The 24,561-nt window shown below is 40.2% G+C and overlaps 1 protein-coding gene across 4 annotated transcripts in view; it reads right to left on the bottom strand.

Annotated features, from left to right (window-relative positions):
* LOC131104131 (adenylate cyclase type 6-like) overlaps positions 1-24,561 on the bottom strand; it is a 40,411-nt gene that overhangs the window by 3,884 nt on the left and 11,966 nt on the right. For all 4 annotated transcript variants that reach the window (XM_058050962.1, XM_058050960.1, XM_058050963.1 and 1 more), the window contains 17 exons: positions 11,469-11,618; positions 10,182-10,303; positions 9,664-9,775; positions 9,217-9,344; positions 8,970-9,128; positions 8,751-8,892; positions 6,491-6,619; positions 6,375-6,403; positions 6,157-6,304; positions 5,986-6,083; positions 4,717-4,921; positions 4,464-4,622; positions 4,156-4,331; positions 3,052-3,078; positions 2,931-2,960; positions 2,723-2,855; positions 47-310 (listed from right to left, as the gene is read on the bottom strand). In XM_058050962.1, coding sequence (XP_057906945.1) covers positions 47-310; positions 2,723-2,855; positions 2,931-2,960; positions 3,052-3,078; positions 4,156-4,331; positions 4,464-4,622; positions 4,717-4,921; positions 5,986-6,083; positions 6,157-6,304; positions 6,375-6,403; positions 6,491-6,619; positions 8,751-8,892; positions 8,970-9,128; positions 9,217-9,344; positions 9,664-9,775; positions 10,182-10,303; positions 11,469-11,618 — 2,211 coding nt within the window. The remainder of the gene's footprint in view (positions 1-46; positions 311-2,722; positions 2,856-2,930; positions 2,961-3,051; positions 3,079-4,155; positions 4,332-4,463; positions 4,623-4,716; positions 4,922-5,985; positions 6,084-6,156; positions 6,305-6,374; positions 6,404-6,490; positions 6,620-8,750; positions 8,893-8,969; positions 9,129-9,216; positions 9,345-9,663; positions 9,776-10,181; positions 10,304-11,468; positions 11,619-24,561) is intronic.

The following is a 24,561-nucleotide window of genomic DNA, read 5'->3' as shown; positions in this document are numbered from 1 at the left end:
TCCTCTTCTCCTGCAAAACTCACTTGAGCCTTTCCGATATTCCTACCTCATCAAAATCAGCGATAATCTCATTGAGCAGCCGCAGACACTCTACCCCCTCGTTGTTGGCCTCCAGTTCCACGTAAAACTCGGAGAAGTTGCTGATGGAGGCAAACATGACCGCCACGCACTCACAGGACTGGTAGTAGAGCTCGTCGTTACGTCGCTCACGTGCCAAAAAGTGAGCAGCTACGTCTTTAGGCAGAATATTATGGAGGAGGCGGCGATTGTAGGCTTGTAGTTCCTCCATCTCCTCCTTTTCTTCAGTGGCCTGAGAGGGAAAGTTTTCAATTAATTACAGTGGTGTGGAAAAGTGTTTTTTTTTGTCACACGTAAATCATCAGATAAATTAAAATATTAGTCAATGACAACACAACTGATCATAAAATGCAGTTTTTAAATCAAACCTTTTATTAATTAAAGGGGATCTACTATGCTTTTTTCACTTTTCTGACCTATAAATGTACAGTATGTCTGATGTATGCCAATTTGTACTGACGGGACAAGATTATAATATATACAGTAAACCTCGGATATGTCAGACTCGGATATATCGGAAATTCGCTCACAACGGACAGATAAAAAAGAACCGATTTTTCTGTAATGCATTTCCAATAAAAATTCATTGCATATATCGGATTTTTTATAACGGATTTCGCCTATTTCGGACAAAATCTCTAGTCCCGTTCCAATGCATTTCCATTAAATTTCCCTCGCATATATCGGATGGCCGCATCGTGGCGCTCCGATTCGCCGAATCGTGACAGGCCGCTATACGACGTCATTTGCAGCGTTTGCAGCGTTGCCTGCGCGTCCAGGTACATTGGAAACATAGTCAAGGAAGTGCCTTTTTATAACGGATAAAATCCGATTTACGCATATACCGGATATAAATCCGATATATGCGTAAAACGGACATTTTCCGGTATACGCATATAACGGATTTCGCTTATATCGGACAAAACCAGTGGGAACAATTGAATCCGATATATCCGAGGTTTACTGTAATATGTATTGTATGTCCCGAAGACAGCTGGGATAGGCTCCAGCACCCCCCGCAACCCTTGTAAGGATAAGCAGTAGAAAATGAATGAATGAATGAATTGTATGTATTAACAGCTCCTATAAATGTAGTTAGAATGTAGTATTTTCGTGTTAAACGATGCCAAAGTTTCAGATAATGAGGTTTCGCACATTTGGAATTGAGCCCTGAAAGAAGTTTGTGATGGCTCAAAATGCTGCGTTTCAAAAGGCGTGGTAAAACTGTTCCTTCGTGATGTCACAGAGGGGAGGGACTTCCTTATATGGTTCATAATTAGGAAGCACTTTGGGCGTGTGACAAATCACAGCGGAGTGGGCTGCGGGTGGAATAAATTAAAACAGTCCGTTTTGTCAGGAAGTACAAATCAAAGGAAATACAGATGGAATAGGTGCAGATTCTGGAAAAATTCTCAAAAAAATGTGCGGGTTATTGTGTGTAGCTGCTCTATAGGAGACCACAACTCAATAGAAAAGGGTAGAAAAATTAGCATTCATTCATTGATTAATTTTCTACCGCTTTTCCTCACGAGGGTCGCGGGGGTGCTAGAGCCTATCCCAGGTGTCTTCGGGCGAAAAGCGGGGTACACCCTGGACTGTTACAATGTTGTATTCTCATGTTAATCAATGCCAGAGTTCCAGGTAATAAGGTTTGCGCATTTGGAAAGAAGTTTGGGATGGCTCAAAACGCTCTGTTTCAAAAGGCGTGGTAAAACTGTTCCTTTGTGATGTCACAGAGAGGCTGACTTTCTTATATATAAACTCTCTGCCCTCCCCCGAGCTCTGCTTGAGGTCACAAACAGATGGCCGGACATTCTCCTTTGAGGATTTTTTGGTAGACTACAGAATTCATGGTTCCATTTATCACAGACCATCACACTACCACCACCATATTTTACCCTTATTATGATTTTTCTGAAATGCGGCTTTACTTTTATGCCAGATGGAATTGTCTCATCAGATCACTGAGTAATTACCCCAATTTTGGCTAGCCGGCCACTCCTGGGTAGGTTAACAACAATGTTCCATGTTTTCACCATTTGCGGATAATGGCTCTCACTGTGGTTTGCTTGAGTCCCAGAGGTTTAGTAATGGTTTATAACCTTTTACAGACTGAGAGATCTCAGTTACTTTCTTTCTCATTTTTTACTGAATTTATTTAGAGATCTGCATGATGCGTAGCTTTTGAGGTATTTTGTTCTACTTCACTTTGTCAGGTGAAGTAGACCTGATAAAGTCAGTCAGTCAGTCAAAGTTCTTGATTGAGAGCAGTTGTGGCAGTAATCAGGCCTGGGTGTGGCTAGAGAAATTGAACTCTGGTGTGACAAACCACAGTTATGTTTTAACACGGAGAGCAATCACTTTTTCACACAGGGCCAATTTTCTCCCTTAGTAATAAAAAGTTTAAATTTAAAAACTGCATTTTACGTACAGTTCTCACAGCATAGTTGTAGTGCTAGTCATAGCAGCAGTTTTATCAGAACCACCAGACATTATTAACGTAGGATTATCAGATAGAGACTACTGGCTAAATCTTTAAATCATTTGTGTGGCAAGAATATTTGACATGTCAGGTAAGTGCATTTAGCCAATGTGGCATTATTGTTATTGTTACCATGTCGCCCTCTGGTGGCCACATAGATACCTGTAATTTCCACAGGAAGTCAAGGCGTGCAGTCGATTCAACCTGCTGGGCGTGCAGGTACAGTGCCAGGACAAAGACTGTGAGGATTACCGGGGTCATGACCCTCAGGGATACTTTGGTCACAACAAAAGGGCTGCAAAGAGGCATAAAAAGTGATTACAAGGTTGACGGTTAAAGACTAAAAATGATGGAAATGTAAAAGTCTTACCAATAGCTTGTAGTTTCATTGAAACTGGACCTAATTTACAAACACAGTAGAGGAAAATCAATTATTGCATTCAAGTAATGAAAAGAAGTTGTATGATCAGTATGAAAATGTTTCTACTTACCACTGATTACTCGTTTCGTTTAGATCACTACAATGAAAATAGAAACAATATTAGATATCATCAAACAAACCCAAATGTTTTTTTTTTTTTTGTTATATTCTTGAACAGTGGTGTCAAAACAACCTGTGGCTTTGGGCACCCCAAGTTTAAGGTGACGCTTAACATAAATAAACAACACGTTTGCTTCGGCTTCCATTTTTTATTAGATGAAATAAAACAAATTTGTCTAAATTGTGTGTTAGTGAGCGCTCATAATTCATCCACCTCATAAGTGTGGCATTACAAGGTGCTGAGTACACAGCTGACTGGCCACAATAAAAGGCCACTTCAAAATATGCAATTTTGGGGTCTAGTGTGACCACCATTTGCCAATACGGTTTTGGAGTGACCTTTTATTGTGGCCAACCTGCTGTCTAATCAGCATCTTGATATGCCACATGTGCCACACAGATAAATACAGTAAACCTCGGATATATCGGATTCAATTGTTCCCACTGGTTTTGTCCGATATAAGCAAAATCCGTTATATGCGTATACCGGAAAATGTCCCTTTTACGCATATATCGGATTTATATCCGGTATATGCGTAAATGGGATTTTATCCGTTATAAAAAGGCACTTCCTTGACTATGTTTCCAATGTACCTGGACGCGCAGGCAACGCTGCAAACGCTGCAAATGACGTCGTATAGCGGCCTGTCACGATTCGGCGAATCGGAGCGCCACGATGCGGCCATCCGATATATGCGAGGGAAATTTAATGGAAATGCATTGGAACGGGACTGGAGATTTTGTCCGAAATAGCCGAAATCCGTTATAAAAAATCCGATATATGCAATGAATTTTTATTGGAAATGCATTACAGAAAAATCGGTTCTTTTTTATCTGTCTGTTGTGAGTGAATTTCCGATATATCCGAGTCCGATATATCCGAGGTTTACTGTATTGTGAAAAATATAAAAATTAGTAGCGTTTTGTTTACACATGAGTATTACCTCTGTGAGTTTAGCTTGTAAAAAAAATGGAAGCAATTTTTTTTTCTATTATTCCACTGAGCATCAACTCTAACAACATGATCACACTCGCTTTATACTGTGTCACTTACATGGCATTAGAGGTGACAAAGAGATCTGCATTGTCAAATAGTGCCACTTGTGGCCACTCCACCAGTAGCAGGAAGGTGAACTGAATGAGCAGCATCAGGGCCAACTTCCCGATGCTGCTGATCTGCAGGAACACTGAGCAGGCCAGCAGTGTCAGCAGCACGCTGTAGCTGAAGTACTGCCACAAATAGGACAGCATCATCAACAAAAGAGCTCACAAATGCAAATGTGACATGAACACGCAGTAGTACAATGTACGACGTGAGTGATTAATTGAAGACAAACAATGAGACTCGCCATGGGGGCTCACCTCAGGAAATGGGCAAGAGGGGCCCTGGCTGGGACAGATCTCGAGACCCCCATCGACGGACACATTCAAGCTGCGGATCAAGCATGGTGTCACCGTGGTGGCGGAGGTGTTTGATTTCTCTGCGACGCACTCCGCTAAACTCTTGGTGTCACAGGCAAACTGCGACAATTAGAAAAACGTACAAATCTTTAGACAAAAAGTCTAGATGTATTTCTTTGTGGAGAGCAGGTCACTTTTTTTGTTGAGGTCTTACCATGTTGACAAAGGCAGAGATGAAGACGAGGATAATGGTGAACACTCCAACCAGAGTGCTGTTGGTGCGAGACTGGACAATCTTTTTTGATACAGTCTGCATTGCAGCCGGGAAGAGCTTGATGCAAGAGTATATGGCACAAATGAAAAGGATGTTGGCCAGGATGATGAAGATACTGATGTAGATTCCCAGCATGACTGGAGTGCTACAAGAAAGAGTAGAGGTAGAGAAACATTTAGGACAGGGATGTCAATCAAACTCAATCGCACACAGGGGGGCCTACTTTAGGTTGTGGGCTAAACAGGACATTAATTTAACACATTAAATGTGTTTTTATGTGAACATACATTTGGATAGGCATTTTTTCTCAAACTCAATTTACCTGGGGACCACCGGAGCTAGGTTCTGGGTGAAGCAGGGCCGCATCAGGTTTTAAAATGTTTTTATTAAAAATGTATTTATTTATTCATTTATTAAATTCATTTATTAAAAACTGGAAAAAAAATCAATAAAAAAAAATCTTCTTGCTTCTGCTATACCCTACACTTTTTCAGTACTTTGGCTCTGGTTTTCGACACCAAAATATCTAATAAAACATTCCACTGTTCTCAAATATCTTAATTTTTATTTTTCTATACAAAAAATAAGATAAAAATGAATAAACAAATTAAGAATAAAGACAATAAATTAATCAATCAGTAATAAATAAGTAAAATAATAATAAGAAAAATGTAAGAAACCACATACAGTTGGTAGAGAAATTATTTTTTTCAGATTCAAATGTACAATATTAACAGTTATTTAACCTTTAACATGAACATTAATGAAACTTTAATAATTTTACCCAATTAGCAAGTTAGCATCGTACTCAGTTCCATTTGGGAGCAGCGTCGTAACTTTAACAACATGTTTTGATGAGATGCTTTATCTGGATGTGTATTTTCCAAATAATTTCCTGCATTTATTTGTACCCAGCGTCATAAGCCTTTAGCTTCATTGCTAATCCAAAGCAAAACAGGGCGGGGTAACAGGGTAGGGTAACAGTATGGGCGGGGCAAAATCATGTTAATTGTGTTTCCGGTGTGCACACAACTTTAAGCTGTCATTTCAACATTAAACTTTGGTTAATCATGGTGGGGGCCTCAAACTAGCATCTCGCGGGCCAAATGCGGCCCGGGGGCCGCAAGTTTGAGGCCCCTGCTATAGTACATATATATTTAGCATATAGTATGTAGTGGAGGATATTTGGGCAATATGTGAGCTACTCACTGTGGAAAGATGACAATTTGTATGAAAGATATGAAGCAGAACACTAGTAGAGTGCAAGCAACATAGCCTCCAAAACGATCATCCACCTTCTTGGAATACTGCAAAAGTCAAAAATAGAGTCAGATTGGAGAAGGTGGGGTTAAAAAGACTATGCAGTGATAATTAAAAGACCTTCTTCTCTAAACTAGAAGTCTGGAAGGTGAGCAGGAACTTTTTAACGTGGTCTTTTCTTAGTTGGTCGATGCTGCGAGCATCAATGGCTCGTCCTAGGAATTCATCCACCTCATCCTCCGGGTTCATGGTCTCCTGGACACCCCGGCTGAAAAAAAGAACATGAATTATATTATATATTCTGGAAAATAATGTGTAAATATGTATGTGTTACTTACTTGTCTTTACTTGAGGTTTCATCAATGCCCTGAAGAAGACAAAGAACATCACTATCACTTTAAAAAACACACAGCATAAACCATTTAAAGGCATCTGTTAGTGGAAAAAAAATCACCATTTGTCTGAAGACTTTGGAGTCTTTGGTCCTGGAAAAAGTTCTATCAGGGACCCAGCGTGGCATCAGTCCCTCGTTGGAGTTGGCTCTCGTCCGCTGCATCTTAGCCATCATCGCCTTTTCTTCCTTCTGCTCACAGAGAGAAAACATAATGGCTTTACCAACTGTTCTCATGCAGACAACATTGCAAGTGACAAACTGCATTGGAAGAGGCCTTTTGTCATTTTTATTACAGCCAAACCAGATAATTGCTTCAAGATCGGAAGTATTTTATGGACATTGGATACCATTAAAACACCAGGGATCATCTTCCTTAAGAAATTATTACTTCCTTAATTATAACTATTAATTATAACTTCCTTCATTCATTCATTCATTTTCTACCGCTTTTTCCTCACGAGGGTCGCAGGGGTGCTGGACCGTTATAGTCTTCCAATTATAAGAAAATTACTTTACCTTTATCTTTTTGTAGAGCTTCCAGAATCTGCACCTAATCCACCTGAATTTCCTTGGATTTCCAAAACATTCATTCATTCATTTTCTACTGCTTTTCCTCACAAGGGTCTCGGGGGTGCTGGAGCCTATCCCAGCTGTCTTCGGGCGAGAGGCGGGGTACACCCTGGACTGGTCGCCAGCCAATCACAGGGCACATATAGACAAACAACCATTCACACTCACATTCATACCTATGGACAATTTGGATTGGCCAATTAACCTAGCATGTTTTTGGAATGTGGGAGGAAACCGGAGTACCCGGAGAAAACCCACGCATGCACGGGGAGAACATGCAAACTCCACACAGAGATAGCCTAGGGTGGAATTGAACCCTGGTCTCCTAGCTGTGAGGCCTGCACGCTAACCACTGCCGCCCTAATTTACTCCTTATTATCCTTAAAGGGACCTATTATGCTGATTTTTCGACCCTTTGTATTGAGTTGTGGTCTCCTACAGAGCAGCTACACACAATAACCAGCACAAAAACTTTCTAGATCTTCCAGAATCTGCACCTATTCCAGCTGTACTATTTGTGCTTCCTGCCAAAACGGTCTGTTTTAATTTGTTCCACCCGTAACCCGCCTCCGTGCATGCTAACTCCGCTGTGATTGGTCCTGACTACTGCGAACAACACTTTCTAATTTAGTGGAGATAGGAGTAGATAATAAATGGAGAGCTGATTGAAAAGTGTTTAGGAACTACTAGCAGCTCATGAGCTACTTGACTTGCTACTTGACCTGACTTACTTACATGTATGATCTCACTGCTGGTGCTACTCAAACCTCGCCTGCCCGAGGAGGAGCACTCATTGTCGGGCACACTTTGTCAGAGGTACCGTTGGTGCAAGGGAGCAAGGAGGAAACTAACCATAGCGCTAAAAAAGGCAAGTACTATGGGTCCTGTGTTGTTCATTATACACCTTGTTGGGCAGGGGTCTCAAACACGTGGCCCGCGGGCCAAATGTGGCCCGCAGGACACTAGTTTGAGGAACTTGATATGAAAGTTTAATGTTAGTGCGGCCCGCGCAAGTTTGATATGGATGCTGTATGGTATCATGTACACAGAAAAAATTATTACGTTTGATTAATGTTCATGTTAAAGGTTAAATAACTGTTAATAGTTATCCTCCCTATCCGTGTGGAAGTGGTAAGTTTTTGGCTATTTAAGTTTAAAGGAAATAACTTGAAGGCTACCGTTTAGGTCGCGAGCTCTCTAGTTTGCGAGTTAGCATGTGTCTCAAGACCCTGCAGTTGCGCAATATGTTGTAAATTAAAAAAAGTATAAATGTGACTATAGTCGTGTTTTGTCATGTCTACAGGGCTCTAATAATGCTTTGTTAATTTTAATCTGAAAAAAAATTATTTGTCTACCCACCAACTATATGTGGTTTCTTAAGTTTTTATTATTTGCCGTTTTATTATTATTATTATTATTATTATTATTATTATTATTATTATTATTATTATTATTATTATTATTATTATATTTATTTATTTATTACTGATTGATTTTCTTTATTCTTGATTTGTTTATTCATTTTTCATTTTATTTTGTGTAGAAAAATAAAAAGTAAGATATTTGAGAACAGTGGAATGTTTTATCAGAGCCTCTCTTGTAGAAAATTGGAACCAAAGCGGAGTTTTTTAATTTTTTTTGTTTTTAATAAATGCGTTTTTTTTTTTTTTAAACCTGATGCGGCCCAGTCTCACCCAGACCCGAGCTACATTTCATATTTATTTATCTGTGTATGCTTTTGTCCACCCACCCGCTTTTGACTACAGCCGAGGACCAAGAAGGTCTCAATGCTGTTCTCCTTCAGATAAGCGTTCCTTTCCCCTCCAAAGCCTGGCTCCACTTCATAGTCACCATTGAGATACTGCAGCGTGGCCTTAGTGATGTGGATCCGCCTAAAGGAAACAAAGAATTCCATAATACATCTAAACTTGGGTTATTTGTTCTAAGAAAGTGTATTTATTCCTCCCACCCTGCTTTGCCTCCCGCCTCCATGTGATTGGCCAGTGTCACATCATTCGACCACACATCAAATTGCCACTTCCTGAGTCCTAGGACGCCGCAGTGCACACGGCCGCTATGTATGCCAACGCGCATGTTCACATTGACACCCGTCACCTCACGAACCAACCTGGACACATGAAACCGTGATTTGTTAATAAATGCTTTTTTTGCATGACAAGCGTTGGCAAAAACCATGCATTACTAATTCTAATTACGAGATGGCCTCGATCATGTCCACACCCATCTCCACACAGCAGTGGGCGTGGTCGGCTCGGGGTTCGGGTAGCCCAGACACACAGTAGTAACAATCACCCAAAATTTTTATACGTAGACAGTGGTTCTCCTGTTGAAGAAATGGGGGGGAAAAATAATAATTAATAAAAGTTTAGACTTCATTATGTTCATTATGAGAGTTTTTGCAGCTACATTAAGCCAGTCTTAGAAGAAATACGATTCATTCATTCATTCATTCATTTTCTACCGCTTTTCCTCACGAGGGTCCAGCCAATCACAGGGCACATATAGACAAACAACCATTCACACTCACATTCATACCTATGATTACCAAAATTTTATAAACATTAACAATAACACTAATGATGCTCCTAGCATCTTTAAAGCGATTTCATTACTTAAAAAAACATAAGAATGTGGATTATTACCGAGGCCAGCTTGTCAAAACGGGCAAAGAGTTCGTTGAGGGTCATGACCAGTTCCTGAGCCGTGCACTGGGAAGCCAAACTGGTAAAACCCTCAATGTCGGCAAACAGAATACTGAGGAGGACACAAAAAGGAATTTTATTATTGATGATGGTCTTCAGCAAGTACGGCAATAGGCGTTGTATCAGAAAAAAAAACAAAAAAAAATACATTTAGCAAAATATTTCAGGCATAAAAAGAAGTGTGAAGTGTGCTTGCCCAGTTTTGTAACTGAATATGTTCGGAAGTTCTTCCTCTTTGGGGATTATCTTTTCTTGGCTGCTGGTAATTAAGTATTCCCTCACTAGTGTTAATTAGGCTACACTCAGCCAAACTGTCTAACTGTATGTACTGTATGTAATAGTGTGTTTGAGTGGATGGACTCATTGCATTGTGACCCTATTGTTTGTAGCAATCATATTTTTATAAACGTACGCCAGAATTGTGACAATTCCTTCATTGACCGTGTCTTCAAACTGACCTGACATTGTCATGTTTCTGGATATAGATCTTATGGAACATCATGTCTTCTTTTTTGGCATTGATGTCAGCCTTCATCTCCATGGCAACATGCCTTGGCAACACGGAGAGCAACAGACGTTCCTGAAAAAAAAAAAAAAAAAACACACAAAAAATTTAAACAAAATGCAGATTGTGTTGCAAGATGTCCACCAAATTACCTGGGAGTGTTGACATGACACTGAATACATACAGTAGATTCTATCATAAACATATCACTACTTCCTGGTTATTGTACATGCATCATGATGTATATTTTTAGCACCCAGCATCCTAATTTCTTCTATTTCATTCATATATTGTTTATTTCTGATGCAAAGTATGGATTTCATTGTACGCTAAAGTGAGTACACCATTTCAGCAGCCATTTTATTATGTCTTCTCAAGGAAAAATACTATGTCAATGAAACTGTATGCCCGATAAGGAGCACTCATTGTCGGGCACACTTTGTCAGAGGTACCGTTGGTGCAAAGGAGCAAGGAGGAAACTAACCATAGCGCGAAGAAAGGCAAGTACTACGGGTCCTGTGTTGTTCATTATACACCTTGTTGGGCAGGGGTCTCAAACACGTGGCCCGCGGGCCAAATGCGGCCCTTGAGGCCCCCGCCTTGATATGAAAGTTTAATGTTTAAGTACACCATTTCAGCAGCCATTTTATTATGTCTTCTCAAGGAAAAATACTATGTCAATGAAATTTAAAAAAAATTTATTACAGCATTAGAGCAACGTGGGGCATTCTAAAGCGTATTATTATGGATAAAGGCAATTATAATGATATGACTTCACTCATCTGTATACACCAGTCTTTATTTGCACTAAGACCCGTTTATCATTGCACTAAAATTAATATATCTGCAATATGTCTGCTCCTGCATATGTTCCTGAGCAATACTATGTGTTTTTTTATTTTGGATATCTTGTATATATCTTGTTAAATTGTCTTTTTTACTCTACTTTTATACATTTTTTTTTTAACTTGACTACTGCACTGAAAGGAGAGGCTCTCCAATCTTGTTGTACATCTTGTATAATGACAATAAAGGCCATTCCATTCCATGAATGAGGTAGCTGAAAAGTTAAATAACTACTTTGTTAATATTAGACCAAAAACCAGAGGAAAAGATCCCCAAATTGCAGTCAGTGAAGGAACGGGATGTAACTATAATTTTGCTCACTGATGTTACAAAACAGGAAGTCATTGACATTGTCAATACATGCAAAAGTAAAACAACAACTGATTGACTGTACCTGTTGCTGATTCTCCCTCTGCAGATGTAGTCTGGCTTGGATGTATCCTCTGGTCTCCTGGAAGGCTTGTCTCTGAGAAACCTCAGCAGGGTAGTGGGTGCAGATTCCAATGATGTTGGTGCACAGGAAAATAAGGACATTTGCACTCACCTACAGAAAAGAGGGGAAAAACAGTGGGCGATGGAGAGAACAATAGCTTATAGCAAATCCTATTAGATGTTTCAACGACATCAGGATCTACAGACGACTGCGCTTAGGAGTAGACTACTTGTAGTTCAATTTCAATCAAACTTGGCCAAGTTGGAGTTGGAGCAAAAATTCTATTCATTCATTTCATTCAATAGGGCACCAAAACTGGTGTAGTTGTTTATTTAAAATTCCACTTCTTCTGGTAAATGAGTTAATGATATGAAAAATGTATTTTTATTGTTCAAAAATAATGGAGGCTGCACAGAGGTCGAGTGGTTAGCGCGCAGACCTCACAGCTAGGAGACCCGAGTTCAATCCCACCCTCGGCTATCTCTGTGTGGAGTTTGCATGTTCTCCCCGTGCATGCGTGGGTTTTCTCCGGGTACTCCGGTTTCCTCCCACATTCCAAAAACATGCTAGGTTAATTGGCGACTCCAAATTGTCCATAGGTACATTCATTCATTCATTCATTTTCTACCGCTTTTTCCTCACGAGGGTCACGGGGGGTGCTGGAGCCTATCCCAGCTGTCTTGGGGCGAGAGGCAGGGTACACCCTGGACTGGTTGCTCGCCAATCACAGGGCACATATAGACAAACAACCATTCACACTCACATTCATACCTATGGACAATTAGGAGTCGCTAATTAACCTAGCATGTTTTTGGAATGTGGGAGGAAACCGGAGTACCCGGAGAAAACCCACGCATGCACGGGGAGAACATGCAAACTCCACACAGAGATGGCCGAGGGTAGAATTGAACCTTGGTCTCCTAGATGTGAGGTCTGTGCGCTAACCACTAGACCGCCGTGCCGCCCACTGGTGCAGTTGTTTAATTAAAATTAACTTTTTCTGGTAAATTCCCACATTCCAAAAACATGCTAGGCTAATTGGCGACTCCAAATTGTCCATAGGTACATATGAATGAAAATGAATGAAAATGAATGAAAATGAATGAATGAACATGGATAATGGATAATGCAGGGCTGTAATCTACTCGTGGTGCCAGGTACCGACGTCATTGTCTAATTTGCATAAGCAAATCATGTTTTTAAACATTATTTAACAAAACAACATTACATTATTAATGTAAGGGTGTTGATTTCATTTTGTAGGGTGTCGTGGGGTCCATATGATCTGTATCAGCTGATCTCTGTATCGGAATCGGCAGTATAAAACCCCTATCAGATCATTCATAATGTATTTGTTTTCCTGCTGCCACAAATAAATTATTGTATGGCAAACGCTGAAAAAGATTGTGACAATCATGAGATGCATTTGTAATTTTGGATTTTTTTTTTAAACTTCCCATTGCTTTCTGGGAATTGCTATTGACTCACCACTCCCTTTCAGTAGCGAACGTGACACTCCTCACTCAACAGGCTACATTTGTATACTGATTGGGGGGGGGTGAAAGGAGGAGGGGGGGTGGGGGGGTCCACCAGAAGGAAGGCTGGAAAAGTACATCCTGTATCAAATATTAATACAAAGACCACCGGACTGGATCGTGTCCACTGCTGAAAGTGGAAACAGGAATTTCCTACGTCCTATTTGCCCAGTATGGGAGACAAGCTCATATTAAAATAAACACATATGTTATGACAAAGGTTTTCACACTGACATCTCCTGGGTAGAAAAGGAAATACACAAACACCAACAGAAGCCCAAATAAAGCCCAAACTAACCTTTCTTACCAAACTTAGTCCTTACAACACAGTTTAATTAAGCAATTCCTAAAAAAATACCCCTACTAAAGAAACAACTCCTCTGGCATTTTAATTGTAAAAGTGGAAATAATATTGCATATTGCATAGCATTATCGGTATTGATAATTATCACACAAGTCCCGAAGGCTTGAATATCCCTTTCTTGACTTTCAACTCGACTTATGGCGGTGGTGTTAATTCCATTACATACATACTGTACATAGATACTTTATTACTCACATTTTCTACAATTTTCTAGGAATGTAACAATGCGGGGCCATCCGTGGAAATGCTGTTTTTCATATGATATTAGGTGTATTTTCAATCCTATGCCTATTTATTTCCCATTTCTGTGCATTCTAGCTCAAGAAAACTAGTTAATATGAGCTAGCTAACAACGGACATCATGGGAAATACCTATTTTGACGCTATAGCCCTCACAATAAAAACACTGTACCTTTTACATAACTGACGTGTTAACCAAGCTACAGCGATATTATTATTGTAGCAGCTATCTAGCGGACTAATACGACCTAGCTCTCAATTTCGCGACAAAGACTCAATAAGATTCTCGTAAGTGTTGTCGCTGTGGAAGGAACTAGTATAAATATGTGTATCAATGTGCCGAGGAAAGAAGTTTCGGTTGTATTATTAATATACATAAAAATACACATGTATTTTCAATCCTATGCCTATTTATTTCCCTTTTCTGTGCATTCTAGCTCAAGAAAACTAGTTAATATGAGCTAGCTAACAACGGACATCATGGGAAATACCTATTTTGACGCTATAGCCCTCACAACAAAAACACTGTACCATTTACATAACTGACGTGTTAACCAAGCTACAGCGATATTATTATTGTAGCAGCTACCTCGCGGACTAACACGACCTAGCTCGCAATTTCGCGACAAAGACTCAATAAGATTCTCGTAAGTGTTGTCGCTGTTGACGGAACTAGTGTAAGTATGTGTATCAATGTGCCAAGGAAAGAAGTTTCGGTTGTGTTATTAATATAAAAATACACAAGATACTGCAACTATTGCATGTTATTATCCGTGTACGTGCTAATTAGAGTTTTTTTTTAAGAGGGATTCATAGTCGTGCATTGTTAGCTAGCTCAGAACTGAATAATGGGACAATTTTTTTTTAAAGTGCAGTTCAAGTATATATCTGTAGATGAAATGTCTATTATTTGTTATTTATCAACTTATTATACCTTGAGTGCTAATCCTACATGAAAATTATGACACTTGATTTTCTTCCCTGGACGTTTTAATGATCCAAAAATTTAAATGTCTACTATGTTGACTTTTAAAACAAATGTCACAGCCTAAGCCTAATGGGAAGTATTTCTCGGATGTTGTACAATGTTGTTTACTGTAAGGCTGCATGATACTGGAAATCAGTGTGATATGCAATACTGGTGTAGATGCTCTATAGGAGACCACAACTCAATACAAAGAATCCAAAAATGAGCATAATAGGTCCCTGTTAAAAACGCATATGACAGTCAAACATGCTAATTTTTGCATACTGGAAAATGCGTAATCTGCCTATTATTGGTGCATGTCATGTTCACAACTTCAAACAAGTATCTGCATGCGTGTATTGATGATTCAATAATTATGTTGGTTAAAAGGACAAGAATGTTTTAAGGTTTCCAATATGCAGAAATATAAAAATGTTGAATATTTCAGGATAAATAATTCATTCATTTTCTACCGCTTATTCTCACGAGGGTCGCAGGTGTGCTGGAGCCTATCCCAGCTGTCTTTGAGCAAGGTACACCTTGGACTGGTCGCCAGCCAATCACAGGACACATATAGACAAACAACCATTCACACTCACATTCATACTTATGGACAATTTGGAGTCGCCAGGATAAATAATAAGATAGAAAATAAAAAAAATTGACAGTTGGGGTGGAGGGTAGCGTCCAGTTCGGCCAACAACCTAAAATAGGCTTTGAGTTCATTCATTCGTTCATTCATTTTCTACCGCTTTTTCCTCATGAGGATCGCGGGGGTGCTGGAGCCTATCCCAGCTGTCTTCGGGCGAGAGGCGGGGTACACCCTGGACTGGTCGCCAGCCAATCACAGGGCACATATAGACAAACAACCATTCACACTCACATTCATACCTATGGACAATTTGGAGTCGCTAATTAACCTAGCATGTTTTTGGAATGTGGGAGGAAACCGGAGTACCCGGAGAAAACCCACGCATGCACGGGGAGAACATGCAAACTCCACACAGTGGAATTGTGGAGTGGAATTGAACCCTGGTCTCCTAGCTGTGAGGTCTGGGCGCTAACCACTAGACCGCCGTGCCGCCCTAGGCTTTGAGTTGAGTTTTCCAAAATGTAAACAAACAATGAAATTGAGTATTTAACACCCTTCTCACTGCATACGTTGCATGTGAAACAAAGGTCAGGTTACGTCAGGTCACCCTTTTACTGTTTTCTGTAATACTGATATTCCACCAGAAACAAATAACACAAACAGGAAGAATCAGAAGACCAACAATAGGGAATAAAGGTAACACAAGGGGAAAAAAATATGTTGAGAGGGACATAAGTGGAAGTGGAAAAGAGTACAACATAATGTGAAATAAAGATGGAGCTAAAGAAAGATATGGAGGGAAAGGAAGGAAGGAAGGAAGGACACAAGAGGCAAAGAGCAGGATGAGGAAGGAAATAGAAAAGACAAGAGTGTGAATGAGTGATATCTTGAGGACATATTTAGGCCGCAGCGACATGAGGCAGATGCTACCAAGTGCTCATTTGTGTTTACATTTGACTCACTATTCAAGCAAAGGCCTGCATTGTGTTTACCTGCAGGAAATTTGATCTGTACAGACTATGCTAGTTTTTTTTTCTCCATTTCATATGTTAAGAGCTACTTCATGTGATGAGAGTCACACACAACACGCTTATCGCACTCCGTGTGCCTGAGCACACAAGCTCCTGCTAATTGCTTGCTTTTCTCAAGAGGGTAAAGGCTTCGTGGCTTTGCAGAGTACACATGAAAGCTCCTGTGTTTACGCAAAAAGGTGCTCCACCTCTTCAGGAGCTTTTCGGAATTCACCTGATACTCTTCTTTGCAACCGGTGCAGCACCTGTACATGTCCCCAATGCTTTGGTGACAGCACCTTTTTAATGAAATACTCTTTTAAGCTCTCGCTCACAATGGCCAAAGTAACCAGGGGGATTGAACATATGACATATTTCCCTGTCGTGAAAGCAGACGTTATTATCACTGGGTGTAGGCGGCCAGCCAGCTGACCAGTCAGGGCAGGACCGCAGCCTAATCCCTGGATATCAAAAAAGGTATTACGTAAGAGCTGCTCTCATCTCAGGACAGACAACATTCAAGCATTATAGATTGACTACCGTAAATTCCGGACTACAGTAAACCTCGGATATATCGGACTCGGATATATCGGAAATTCGCTCACAACGGACAGATAAAAAGGAACCGATTTTTCTGTAATGTATTTCCAATAAAAATTCATTGCATATATCGGATTTTTTATAACGGATTTCGCCTATTTCGGACAAAATCTCCAGTCCCGTTCCAATGCATTTCCATTAAATTTCCCTCGCATATATCGGATGGCCGCATCGTGGCGCTCCGATTCGCCGAATCGTGACAGGCCGCTATACGACGTCATTTGCAGCGTTTGCAGCGTTGCCTGCGCGTCCAGGTACATTGGAAACATAGTCAAGGAAGTGCCTTTTTATAACGGATAAAATCCGATTTACGCATACCGGATATAAATCTGATATATGCGTAAAACGGACATTTTCCGGTATACGCATATAACGGATTTCGCTTATATCGGACAAAACCAGTGGGAACAATTGTAACTTTTTATTGGTTCCATTCCTGTTTTTGCCTTACGTTTATTAACAATATAGATTATTTCCTTTTCTGTTACACTAGTGAGGATCATGGAATTGTGATTCCTCTCTATGATTTCATTCCATTCCTCTACTGATGGGAAATTTGGCATATATTTTTCAAGTTCCGGTTCAATATCTACAAAGTATCCATTACATTTTTCAAGTACCTCATTCATTCACTTATTTTTGACATCTCCATCTACAAAATAATGATGTCAGTCTGCTTTATTAACACAATTCCTTATACAGTAATACTATTTAAGATGTTGTTTTTGTACTTGTTTAGTAACTGACTGTAATATTCCGCCCTACATAGTCTCAAAATATTTGAGAGCAAAACCTCACACTGATTCTCATTACAAAGAGGTTGCAAAGACGCTGGTAAATGTCTTGTATTTCCAATAAATTCAACTTTTGGTTGACGTCTTTATGAAATATTCAGATGACTGTAAAGTAAATTGATGTTTCAGGATGTGTGTGTCAAGTAAAACATTTCCTGCTGGAGGCTTTTCTCGTTGCCTTTTGTTGCATCTGCAAGGATAAATCAGTCATGTAGCTTATCTTAAAGAGACCTGCTTTACGTCTTCAGTGAAGTCCGTTTAGAAGTTCATATGAAGCTGGAATACAGTGTAGTCATGAAGGCAGCCATTATAAGCCTCTCATATACTGTATGAGTGAGGGTGCTGTGATGCTGATTTAAAATGCAACTCTTTCCAACGCTCTTTCCCTGTGTCTTTCTCAGTCCTGTGAAAGGTTCTGCATAGTGTTGGCCCGAGACTCACACCAAGAAAAACTGTGAATTATCAGAGAGGCTGCACAGCTTTCACTTAGCAACTATCACTCACATTCCACAGCTTTCCTCTAAAGACCATACCCCCGCCTCTCCCCACCACACCACACCACACACACACCCACAATCTACCACCACCACCACCACCACCGGTTCAAGGTGGGTGCCACTCAGGGACTGTCTAAGGGGCAGTGATGACTTGTACAGGCTTATTAGAGCCACATTCCACAGTGGGAACATACTGTATTCTTATGAATGTTCTGACTGATTCACCACTTGGCTGAAAACAAGTGTTGATGCTACAGTACACAACCTGTCATTAGTGTAGTAAAGTGGGAGGTGCTGATTTTGTCCCTTTTTTCATTAATATAACTATAAGGGGCGGCACGGCGGTCGAGTGGTTAGCGCGCAGACCTCACAGCTAGGAGACCAGGGTTCAACTCCACCCTCTGTCATCTCTGTGTGGAGTTTGCATGTTCTCCCCGTGCATGCGTGGGTTTTCCTCCGGGTACTCCGGTTTCCTCCCACATTCCAAAAACATGCTAGGTTAATTGGCGACTCCAAATTGTCCATAGGTATGAATGTGAGTGTGAATGGTTGTTTGTCTATATGTGCCCTGTGATTGGCTGGCGACCAGTCCAGAGTGTACCCCGCCTCTCGCCCGAAGACAGCTGGGATAGGCTCCAGCACCCCCGCGACCCTCGTGAGGAAAAGTGGTAGAAAATGAATGAATTAATTAATTAATGTATACTGCAAGAGTGGTTAGTGTGCAAGCCACAAAGCTAGGAGACCCAAGTTCGATTCCACCCTCGACCATCTCTGTGTGGAGTTTGCGTTTGTGAATGGTTGTTTGTCTATATGTGCCCTGTGATTGGCTGGCGACCGAAGACAGCTGGGATAGGCTCCAGCACCCTCATGAGGAAAAGCGGTAGAAAATGAATGAATGAATGAATAACTATAAGGCATAGGGCTGGGCGATATATCGATATTTTAAAAAAATCAATATTTACTTTAAGCACAATATCAAAAACAAGCATATTGTTCATATCAAGATGGACTAGATTTGATGCGGCGGTGTCATGTTTCAAGATGGCGCCGCCCGAGAGCAAGCAAGTAACAACAGCTCTGTGTCTCCTGCAACGTTTTTATTGTTTAATAGTGTTTTATTTATTAATTCCTTATTGTTTTTGTGCTATACCGACCCCTTAAGAAAGTGTAAAGCTACGGATGTTCATCTTTTGCAGCTTGCCGCTTACGCCATTGTTGATACTCCGGAGCAGCTGTTAGCATCACTTCGTTATGCCAAATGATCGCATATCCCCGCGGAAATATGGAGGTGGAGAGGCTGCATAGCGGGAGTGAACGGCGGAAAAGACGGTATAAAGGTTGCTGTATAAAGACGACATCAACCATGTTTACGTCTGTCATCATGAGGAACGTGAGATGGATGCGCTAACAGTACTAACCTTATATTATATTATATTAGATTTATTTTAAAAAGATAATATACTATTTTATTTCAGTGGCTAAAATTGTTTTAATTTTAATAAAATATTGTAATTAAAATTAATAAAACTTAAATTTTTAATAAATAACATTTTAATAAAATGTTAATAAAACTTAATTTTTTAATAAATAACATTTTAATAAAATGTTAATAAAACTTTAATTTTTAATAAATAACATTTTAATAAAATGTTAATAAAACTTTAATTTTTAATAAATAACATTTTAATAAAATGTTAATAAAACTTTAATTTTTAATAAATAACATTTTAATAAAATGTTAATAAATTTAATTTTAATAAAACTTTGCACACATTTTAATAAAACTTGCACACATATTTTGCTTTGAGTGAGTAGAGTGAGTAGACTGAGATGACGCTACTAACATGCTGTGGAAAAGTAGCATTGAGTAATACTTGTGGACTTTGACCTTCCCTAAGTACAACAAAGAAGCGCACCAAGCCTTTTGGCAGGGCAAGTCAGAAAACAACTCTTAATGACTGAGCTAGCTGCGAGCTGTCATTGATATGGAAAGAACAATTTAGATGGACAGAAAAGTGTGCGGAGAACAAATTCTGACTTTTGTTATAAGAGGTTTTGACTGATGTGATATTTGGGTCAAAGCCCAGCTTCCTTGGAGAACCATCTGGAACTCCTGTGTGAAACACAATGACAGCACTCTATTCAGCATTGAAGCAGGCTGCACCTTATCTTTTTTTTTTTTTTTTTTTTTTTTTAAATGGATATCCTTTCATTTCATTTATATGATTCTATGCCTCCTCCTGTGCACACTTGCGGTCAGTGTCATTTTGCCTTTGTGAGAGAGAGTGTGTGCGCTGTGCTGTGCCAAGCATCAACTGGATATGTGTACTCAGCCTGGGCCTCGTGTCTACACACCGCCTTATCACAAATGACCACAACCACACTTGATAACGAGTCAAGCTCCACCCGCTCACTGACTCTGCAGCTATAAGGACACACTGTGACTGCTTCAGCTGCAGAGTTCAAAAAGAAAAAAAAACATATTGATGCATGCAGGGCAAAGATTACGACGCTGAAATGATCAGGATGGCGTTACTGCTTGATTAGTGACTCATTAAGACATTACCTGATGTCTTATCTCGGAGTCCAAAAATGAGTCAAACAGTGGAATCGGACTTAGATGATAAGAAACAAACGTGTGTAACTACTGACAGTTGCTTTTAATGCAAGACTTCGATGAATGTAACTATGTTGTCATATCATAATACGTCCCAAAAAAGCCGATATCACTCAAGCATGTCCCCGTCTACCCCACTCTAAACATCCAATCATTGTTATTATGGTGATGGAGGTGGTGTACGTGGTGACGGATATTATTGCCTCTGATGCGCATTTAAGGCAATGAGAGGCGTTCATTTTATTGGTTAAGATTACACTCGGCTGTGTTAAACCCCCGTCATGCCTTCTCTACGCTCTCTTTGCCACTTGCCACCGGTGGGAGGGATGAGGCGTGGCTGCGCCGAGCTGCGCCGAGCTGCGCCGAGCTGCGCCGAGCTGCGCCGAGCTGCGCCGAGCTGCGCCGAGCTGCGCCGAGCTGCGCCGAGCTGCGCCGAGCTCCGGGCAAAAATTGCAGGGCAGGTGTGCCTGCTCCTGGTCTACGGAATTAGACGTGTGTGTGTAACAATTTATAGATGAATATACGTAATATACTGAGGCCTATTCTCCTGAGTGCAAGGGCACATTTCGAGACATGGACCACATTTTGGTCTCACTTCTTTGATGCCTCTACAAACAGACGCTGCATTTCCGGGGCTGGTGTTGGATTCTTGCTGGTGGGCTTGATTTAGAGAAATCAGGGTCAGGTTCGGAGTCATCCAACACTGCACTCTTTCCAGAGTCAGGCTACGGTGTAGCCAAATGGCGCAAAAAAGCTAACTGCTAGCTCATTACTATTGTCAACAACAACAGCGTCACCTTTGCTATCTTGAAAAACCAATTTCATCGCTGTCCTACTGGGACAGAAATACATTGTCTACAATTCTGAAATTCACACACAAGATGCATCAGACTAGCAATTAATCAGACGCAGTTAATTGGTTAAAATAGTGAGCAGAACAATAGAGGGAATTTTTCTCTCCATGGAACAATTGATTAAAATGTCCTTGTGTTATGAGTACTCCACAATGTGTACTGCAGCTATGTTTGTCTGTACTGTATTTTCAAGTAGGGACATGCTGCGGGGGGTGGGGGGGGGGGGGGGGGGGGGGGGGTCCTGACAGTGTCAAAGTCCTCACCACACATTTCACTTGGCAAACAAGCAGGTGTGATTTCTGTGGAGAGAGTGTGACTACTGAAGCACTCCATTACTGGACAAACGCAAACGTACTTTTATTTTAAAGAATAGCAAAACCTAAAGGAAGTGGTTAGCGCGCAGGCCTCACAGCTTGGAAACCAGAGTTCAATTCCACTCTCGGCCATCTCTGTGTGGAGTTTGCATGTTCTACCCGTGCATGCGTGGGTTTTCGGCGGGAACTCCGGTTTCCTCCAGAAACATGCTAAATTGTCCATAGGTATGAATGTGAATGTGTATGAGTGTGAATGGTTGTTTGTCTATATGTGCACTGTGATTGGCTGGCGACCAGTCCAGGGTGTACCCTGCTTCTTTGCTGAAAACCCCTGCAACCCTCGTGAGGATATGCAGTAGAAAATGAATGAATGAAAACCTAAAGGAAAAGGGTAAAAAAAAAATTGGTCGCAAGAAAAACATGGTGCTTGATGATGTCCTTGGGAAGATTATGAATAGGCAAAATGTCTAACTTTAGTGAATAAGCCACAGCCTTAAATATGCTTGATGCCATAGTTCTATTCTGATGGTAACATAAAGCGGCCAATCATTATTTTGAGAGATTTCTGCAGCAATGAGTCAAAAAAAAAAAAAACATGCCCAGTCATGACATGTTCTCCAGACAGCATCCTGTGTATCTCTCTCCTCTCTCCTGACTTCTGACCACCCCCTCTCATATGACACATGTTTAATTATAAACTGTCTCATTACGACAGCAGGGGAGGGGAGATGTGGCGAAGCAGCAGACAAACAGTAACGAGTCAAGAAAGCTCACCGCCTTCCGTCATACATTCTTAGCCCAATTTGATTCACCTAAAAAGCGAATAGCGTTAATGCATGTTGATTTATTTTTTTTTTTTAATTTTTTGTAGGGTATCTTCACTTGAAGCAGCAATTACCTAATTGCAAACCAGCAGAATTAACTGGGTCTTGGTGGCTTGAGTCATACTTGTTTCCATGGCAACCGCTCGACCAACTGAGCACAAGCACAGAGGGAGACACTTAGCAATGCTGTTTATTCCCCATGATTCTCAGAAGTGATGGTGAACTGCTAGTTGATTTTCCAGCTGTCCTATTGGCCTTTGCATGTGCAAACAAAATGTATGTGAAAAGGCAGTTATAAAGCATAAAATCCTATTCGAGTGCTTCATTTTCATCCACAATAACCTCTATTCATTAAGACAAGTTGCGTGCGTATCAAACAGCACCCATCGTACGTAGTTGTGAGCAAAGTGTACATGTGAAAAGGTCTCCTCGTTAAAATGCCGTTGCCACGTTAAGCACACAAATTATTTATCTCGAAGCCGGTGGAGGGACTGCCGCGTGATGGGGAATATCGGATTCTCTTGCAATTGCGCCACCTTGCTGACCACTCCCTCCCTCATCATGCATGGCTTCGGGTTTCAGGTTCACAGGTGATCACAGATTTGACACTTGACCCGTTGGGATCCAAGTGTCCCGTCTTGATGCATAATGCACACAAGAATGTTCCAGCACTGCAAGCGTCTGTGGAGCTGTGAACAGCTGATGGGATCAACATGGTGTGAAGTTTAGTCTCATTAACATGCATTTTCACTTTTAGATCAACAACATTTTGGACCGTACATAATGAATCCTTGGACAACTATTTTAAATCACTTCTCAGATCAAGAATTATTGATTATTATAACATTTTATATTATATATTATTATATTTTTATTTTATTATAACACTTTTCCGACTTAATGAGTAATTCCGAACATAAACGAATATAATTATAACTTACAGTAGTTCAGTTTCTCAGCCTGCTTGCTTTGTGGTTTTCAGAGGGAAGCTGATGAGAGGGAGAGAGCAAACAGTGGTGTCTACTAGGCTAGACAACTGGAACCTACAAAACTGGATTATGAGAAAAGAACACAATAACTGAAGCTGAACTTTTATCTAAATTTGTGCATGGTAATGGTAATGGTAATGGTAATGGTAATGGTATAATTCATTTGAACATGCATCAGATTACAGTTGAATGCATCCCATAATCAGTTCCCAGTTCCACATGTCCAAAAGGAGTAGGAAGAAACAAAGCTTATTAAATCCTACCCTTCCATCTGGTACTTTTACAATCAGTAACTGTTACATTTGTTCACTTCCTGCCTTTCTGATATAATTTATTTACTTATTTTATTTTTTTAAACTATTATTATTTTGTATTTTTTTTATTTTTGTCACATACCTAAGTACGAGGTGATATGACCATACAATGACATAATGGGTACCATGGTAACCGTCAATATAGTGAACGTTCTTTCTGTGTGGAACCCAGAGAGGGTTATTTGGTCATTATTGATTTCATAATTACTGTTATTATATATTTCCTGACTTTTCTAATTATTTTCTGTGAAGAACCCAGAGAGGGTCATTTGATCTTGAAAAGTGTTATTAATGTGGCTTCCTGGAAAAACAACAAACTGCAATCGTCATATTTTTTTGTTACAAACTGGCCCTGGACCCCCATCAGAGGAGGGAAAAGTGGCCATTACTGAAAAACATTTGCTTTTTCGTGCAACAGTAAATATTAAATAAACAAAAATGTAATATTAACATAACAATAGCAGATATTAGATATATTAATCTAATAATAATAGAATAAATATACATATATATCAGACTTCTGACCGGGAAATAATGTCCAAT

Source organism: Doryrhamphus excisus, chromosome 16 (genome assembly GCF_030265055.1).
Source record: "Doryrhamphus excisus isolate RoL2022-K1 chromosome 16, RoL_Dexc_1.0, whole genome shotgun sequence".
Taxonomy (NCBI): Eukaryota; Metazoa; Chordata; class Actinopteri; order Syngnathiformes; family Syngnathidae; genus Doryrhamphus; species Doryrhamphus excisus.
Note: the sequence above shows the minus strand (reverse complement) of the source record. Positions and strands in the feature narration are given on the sequence as shown.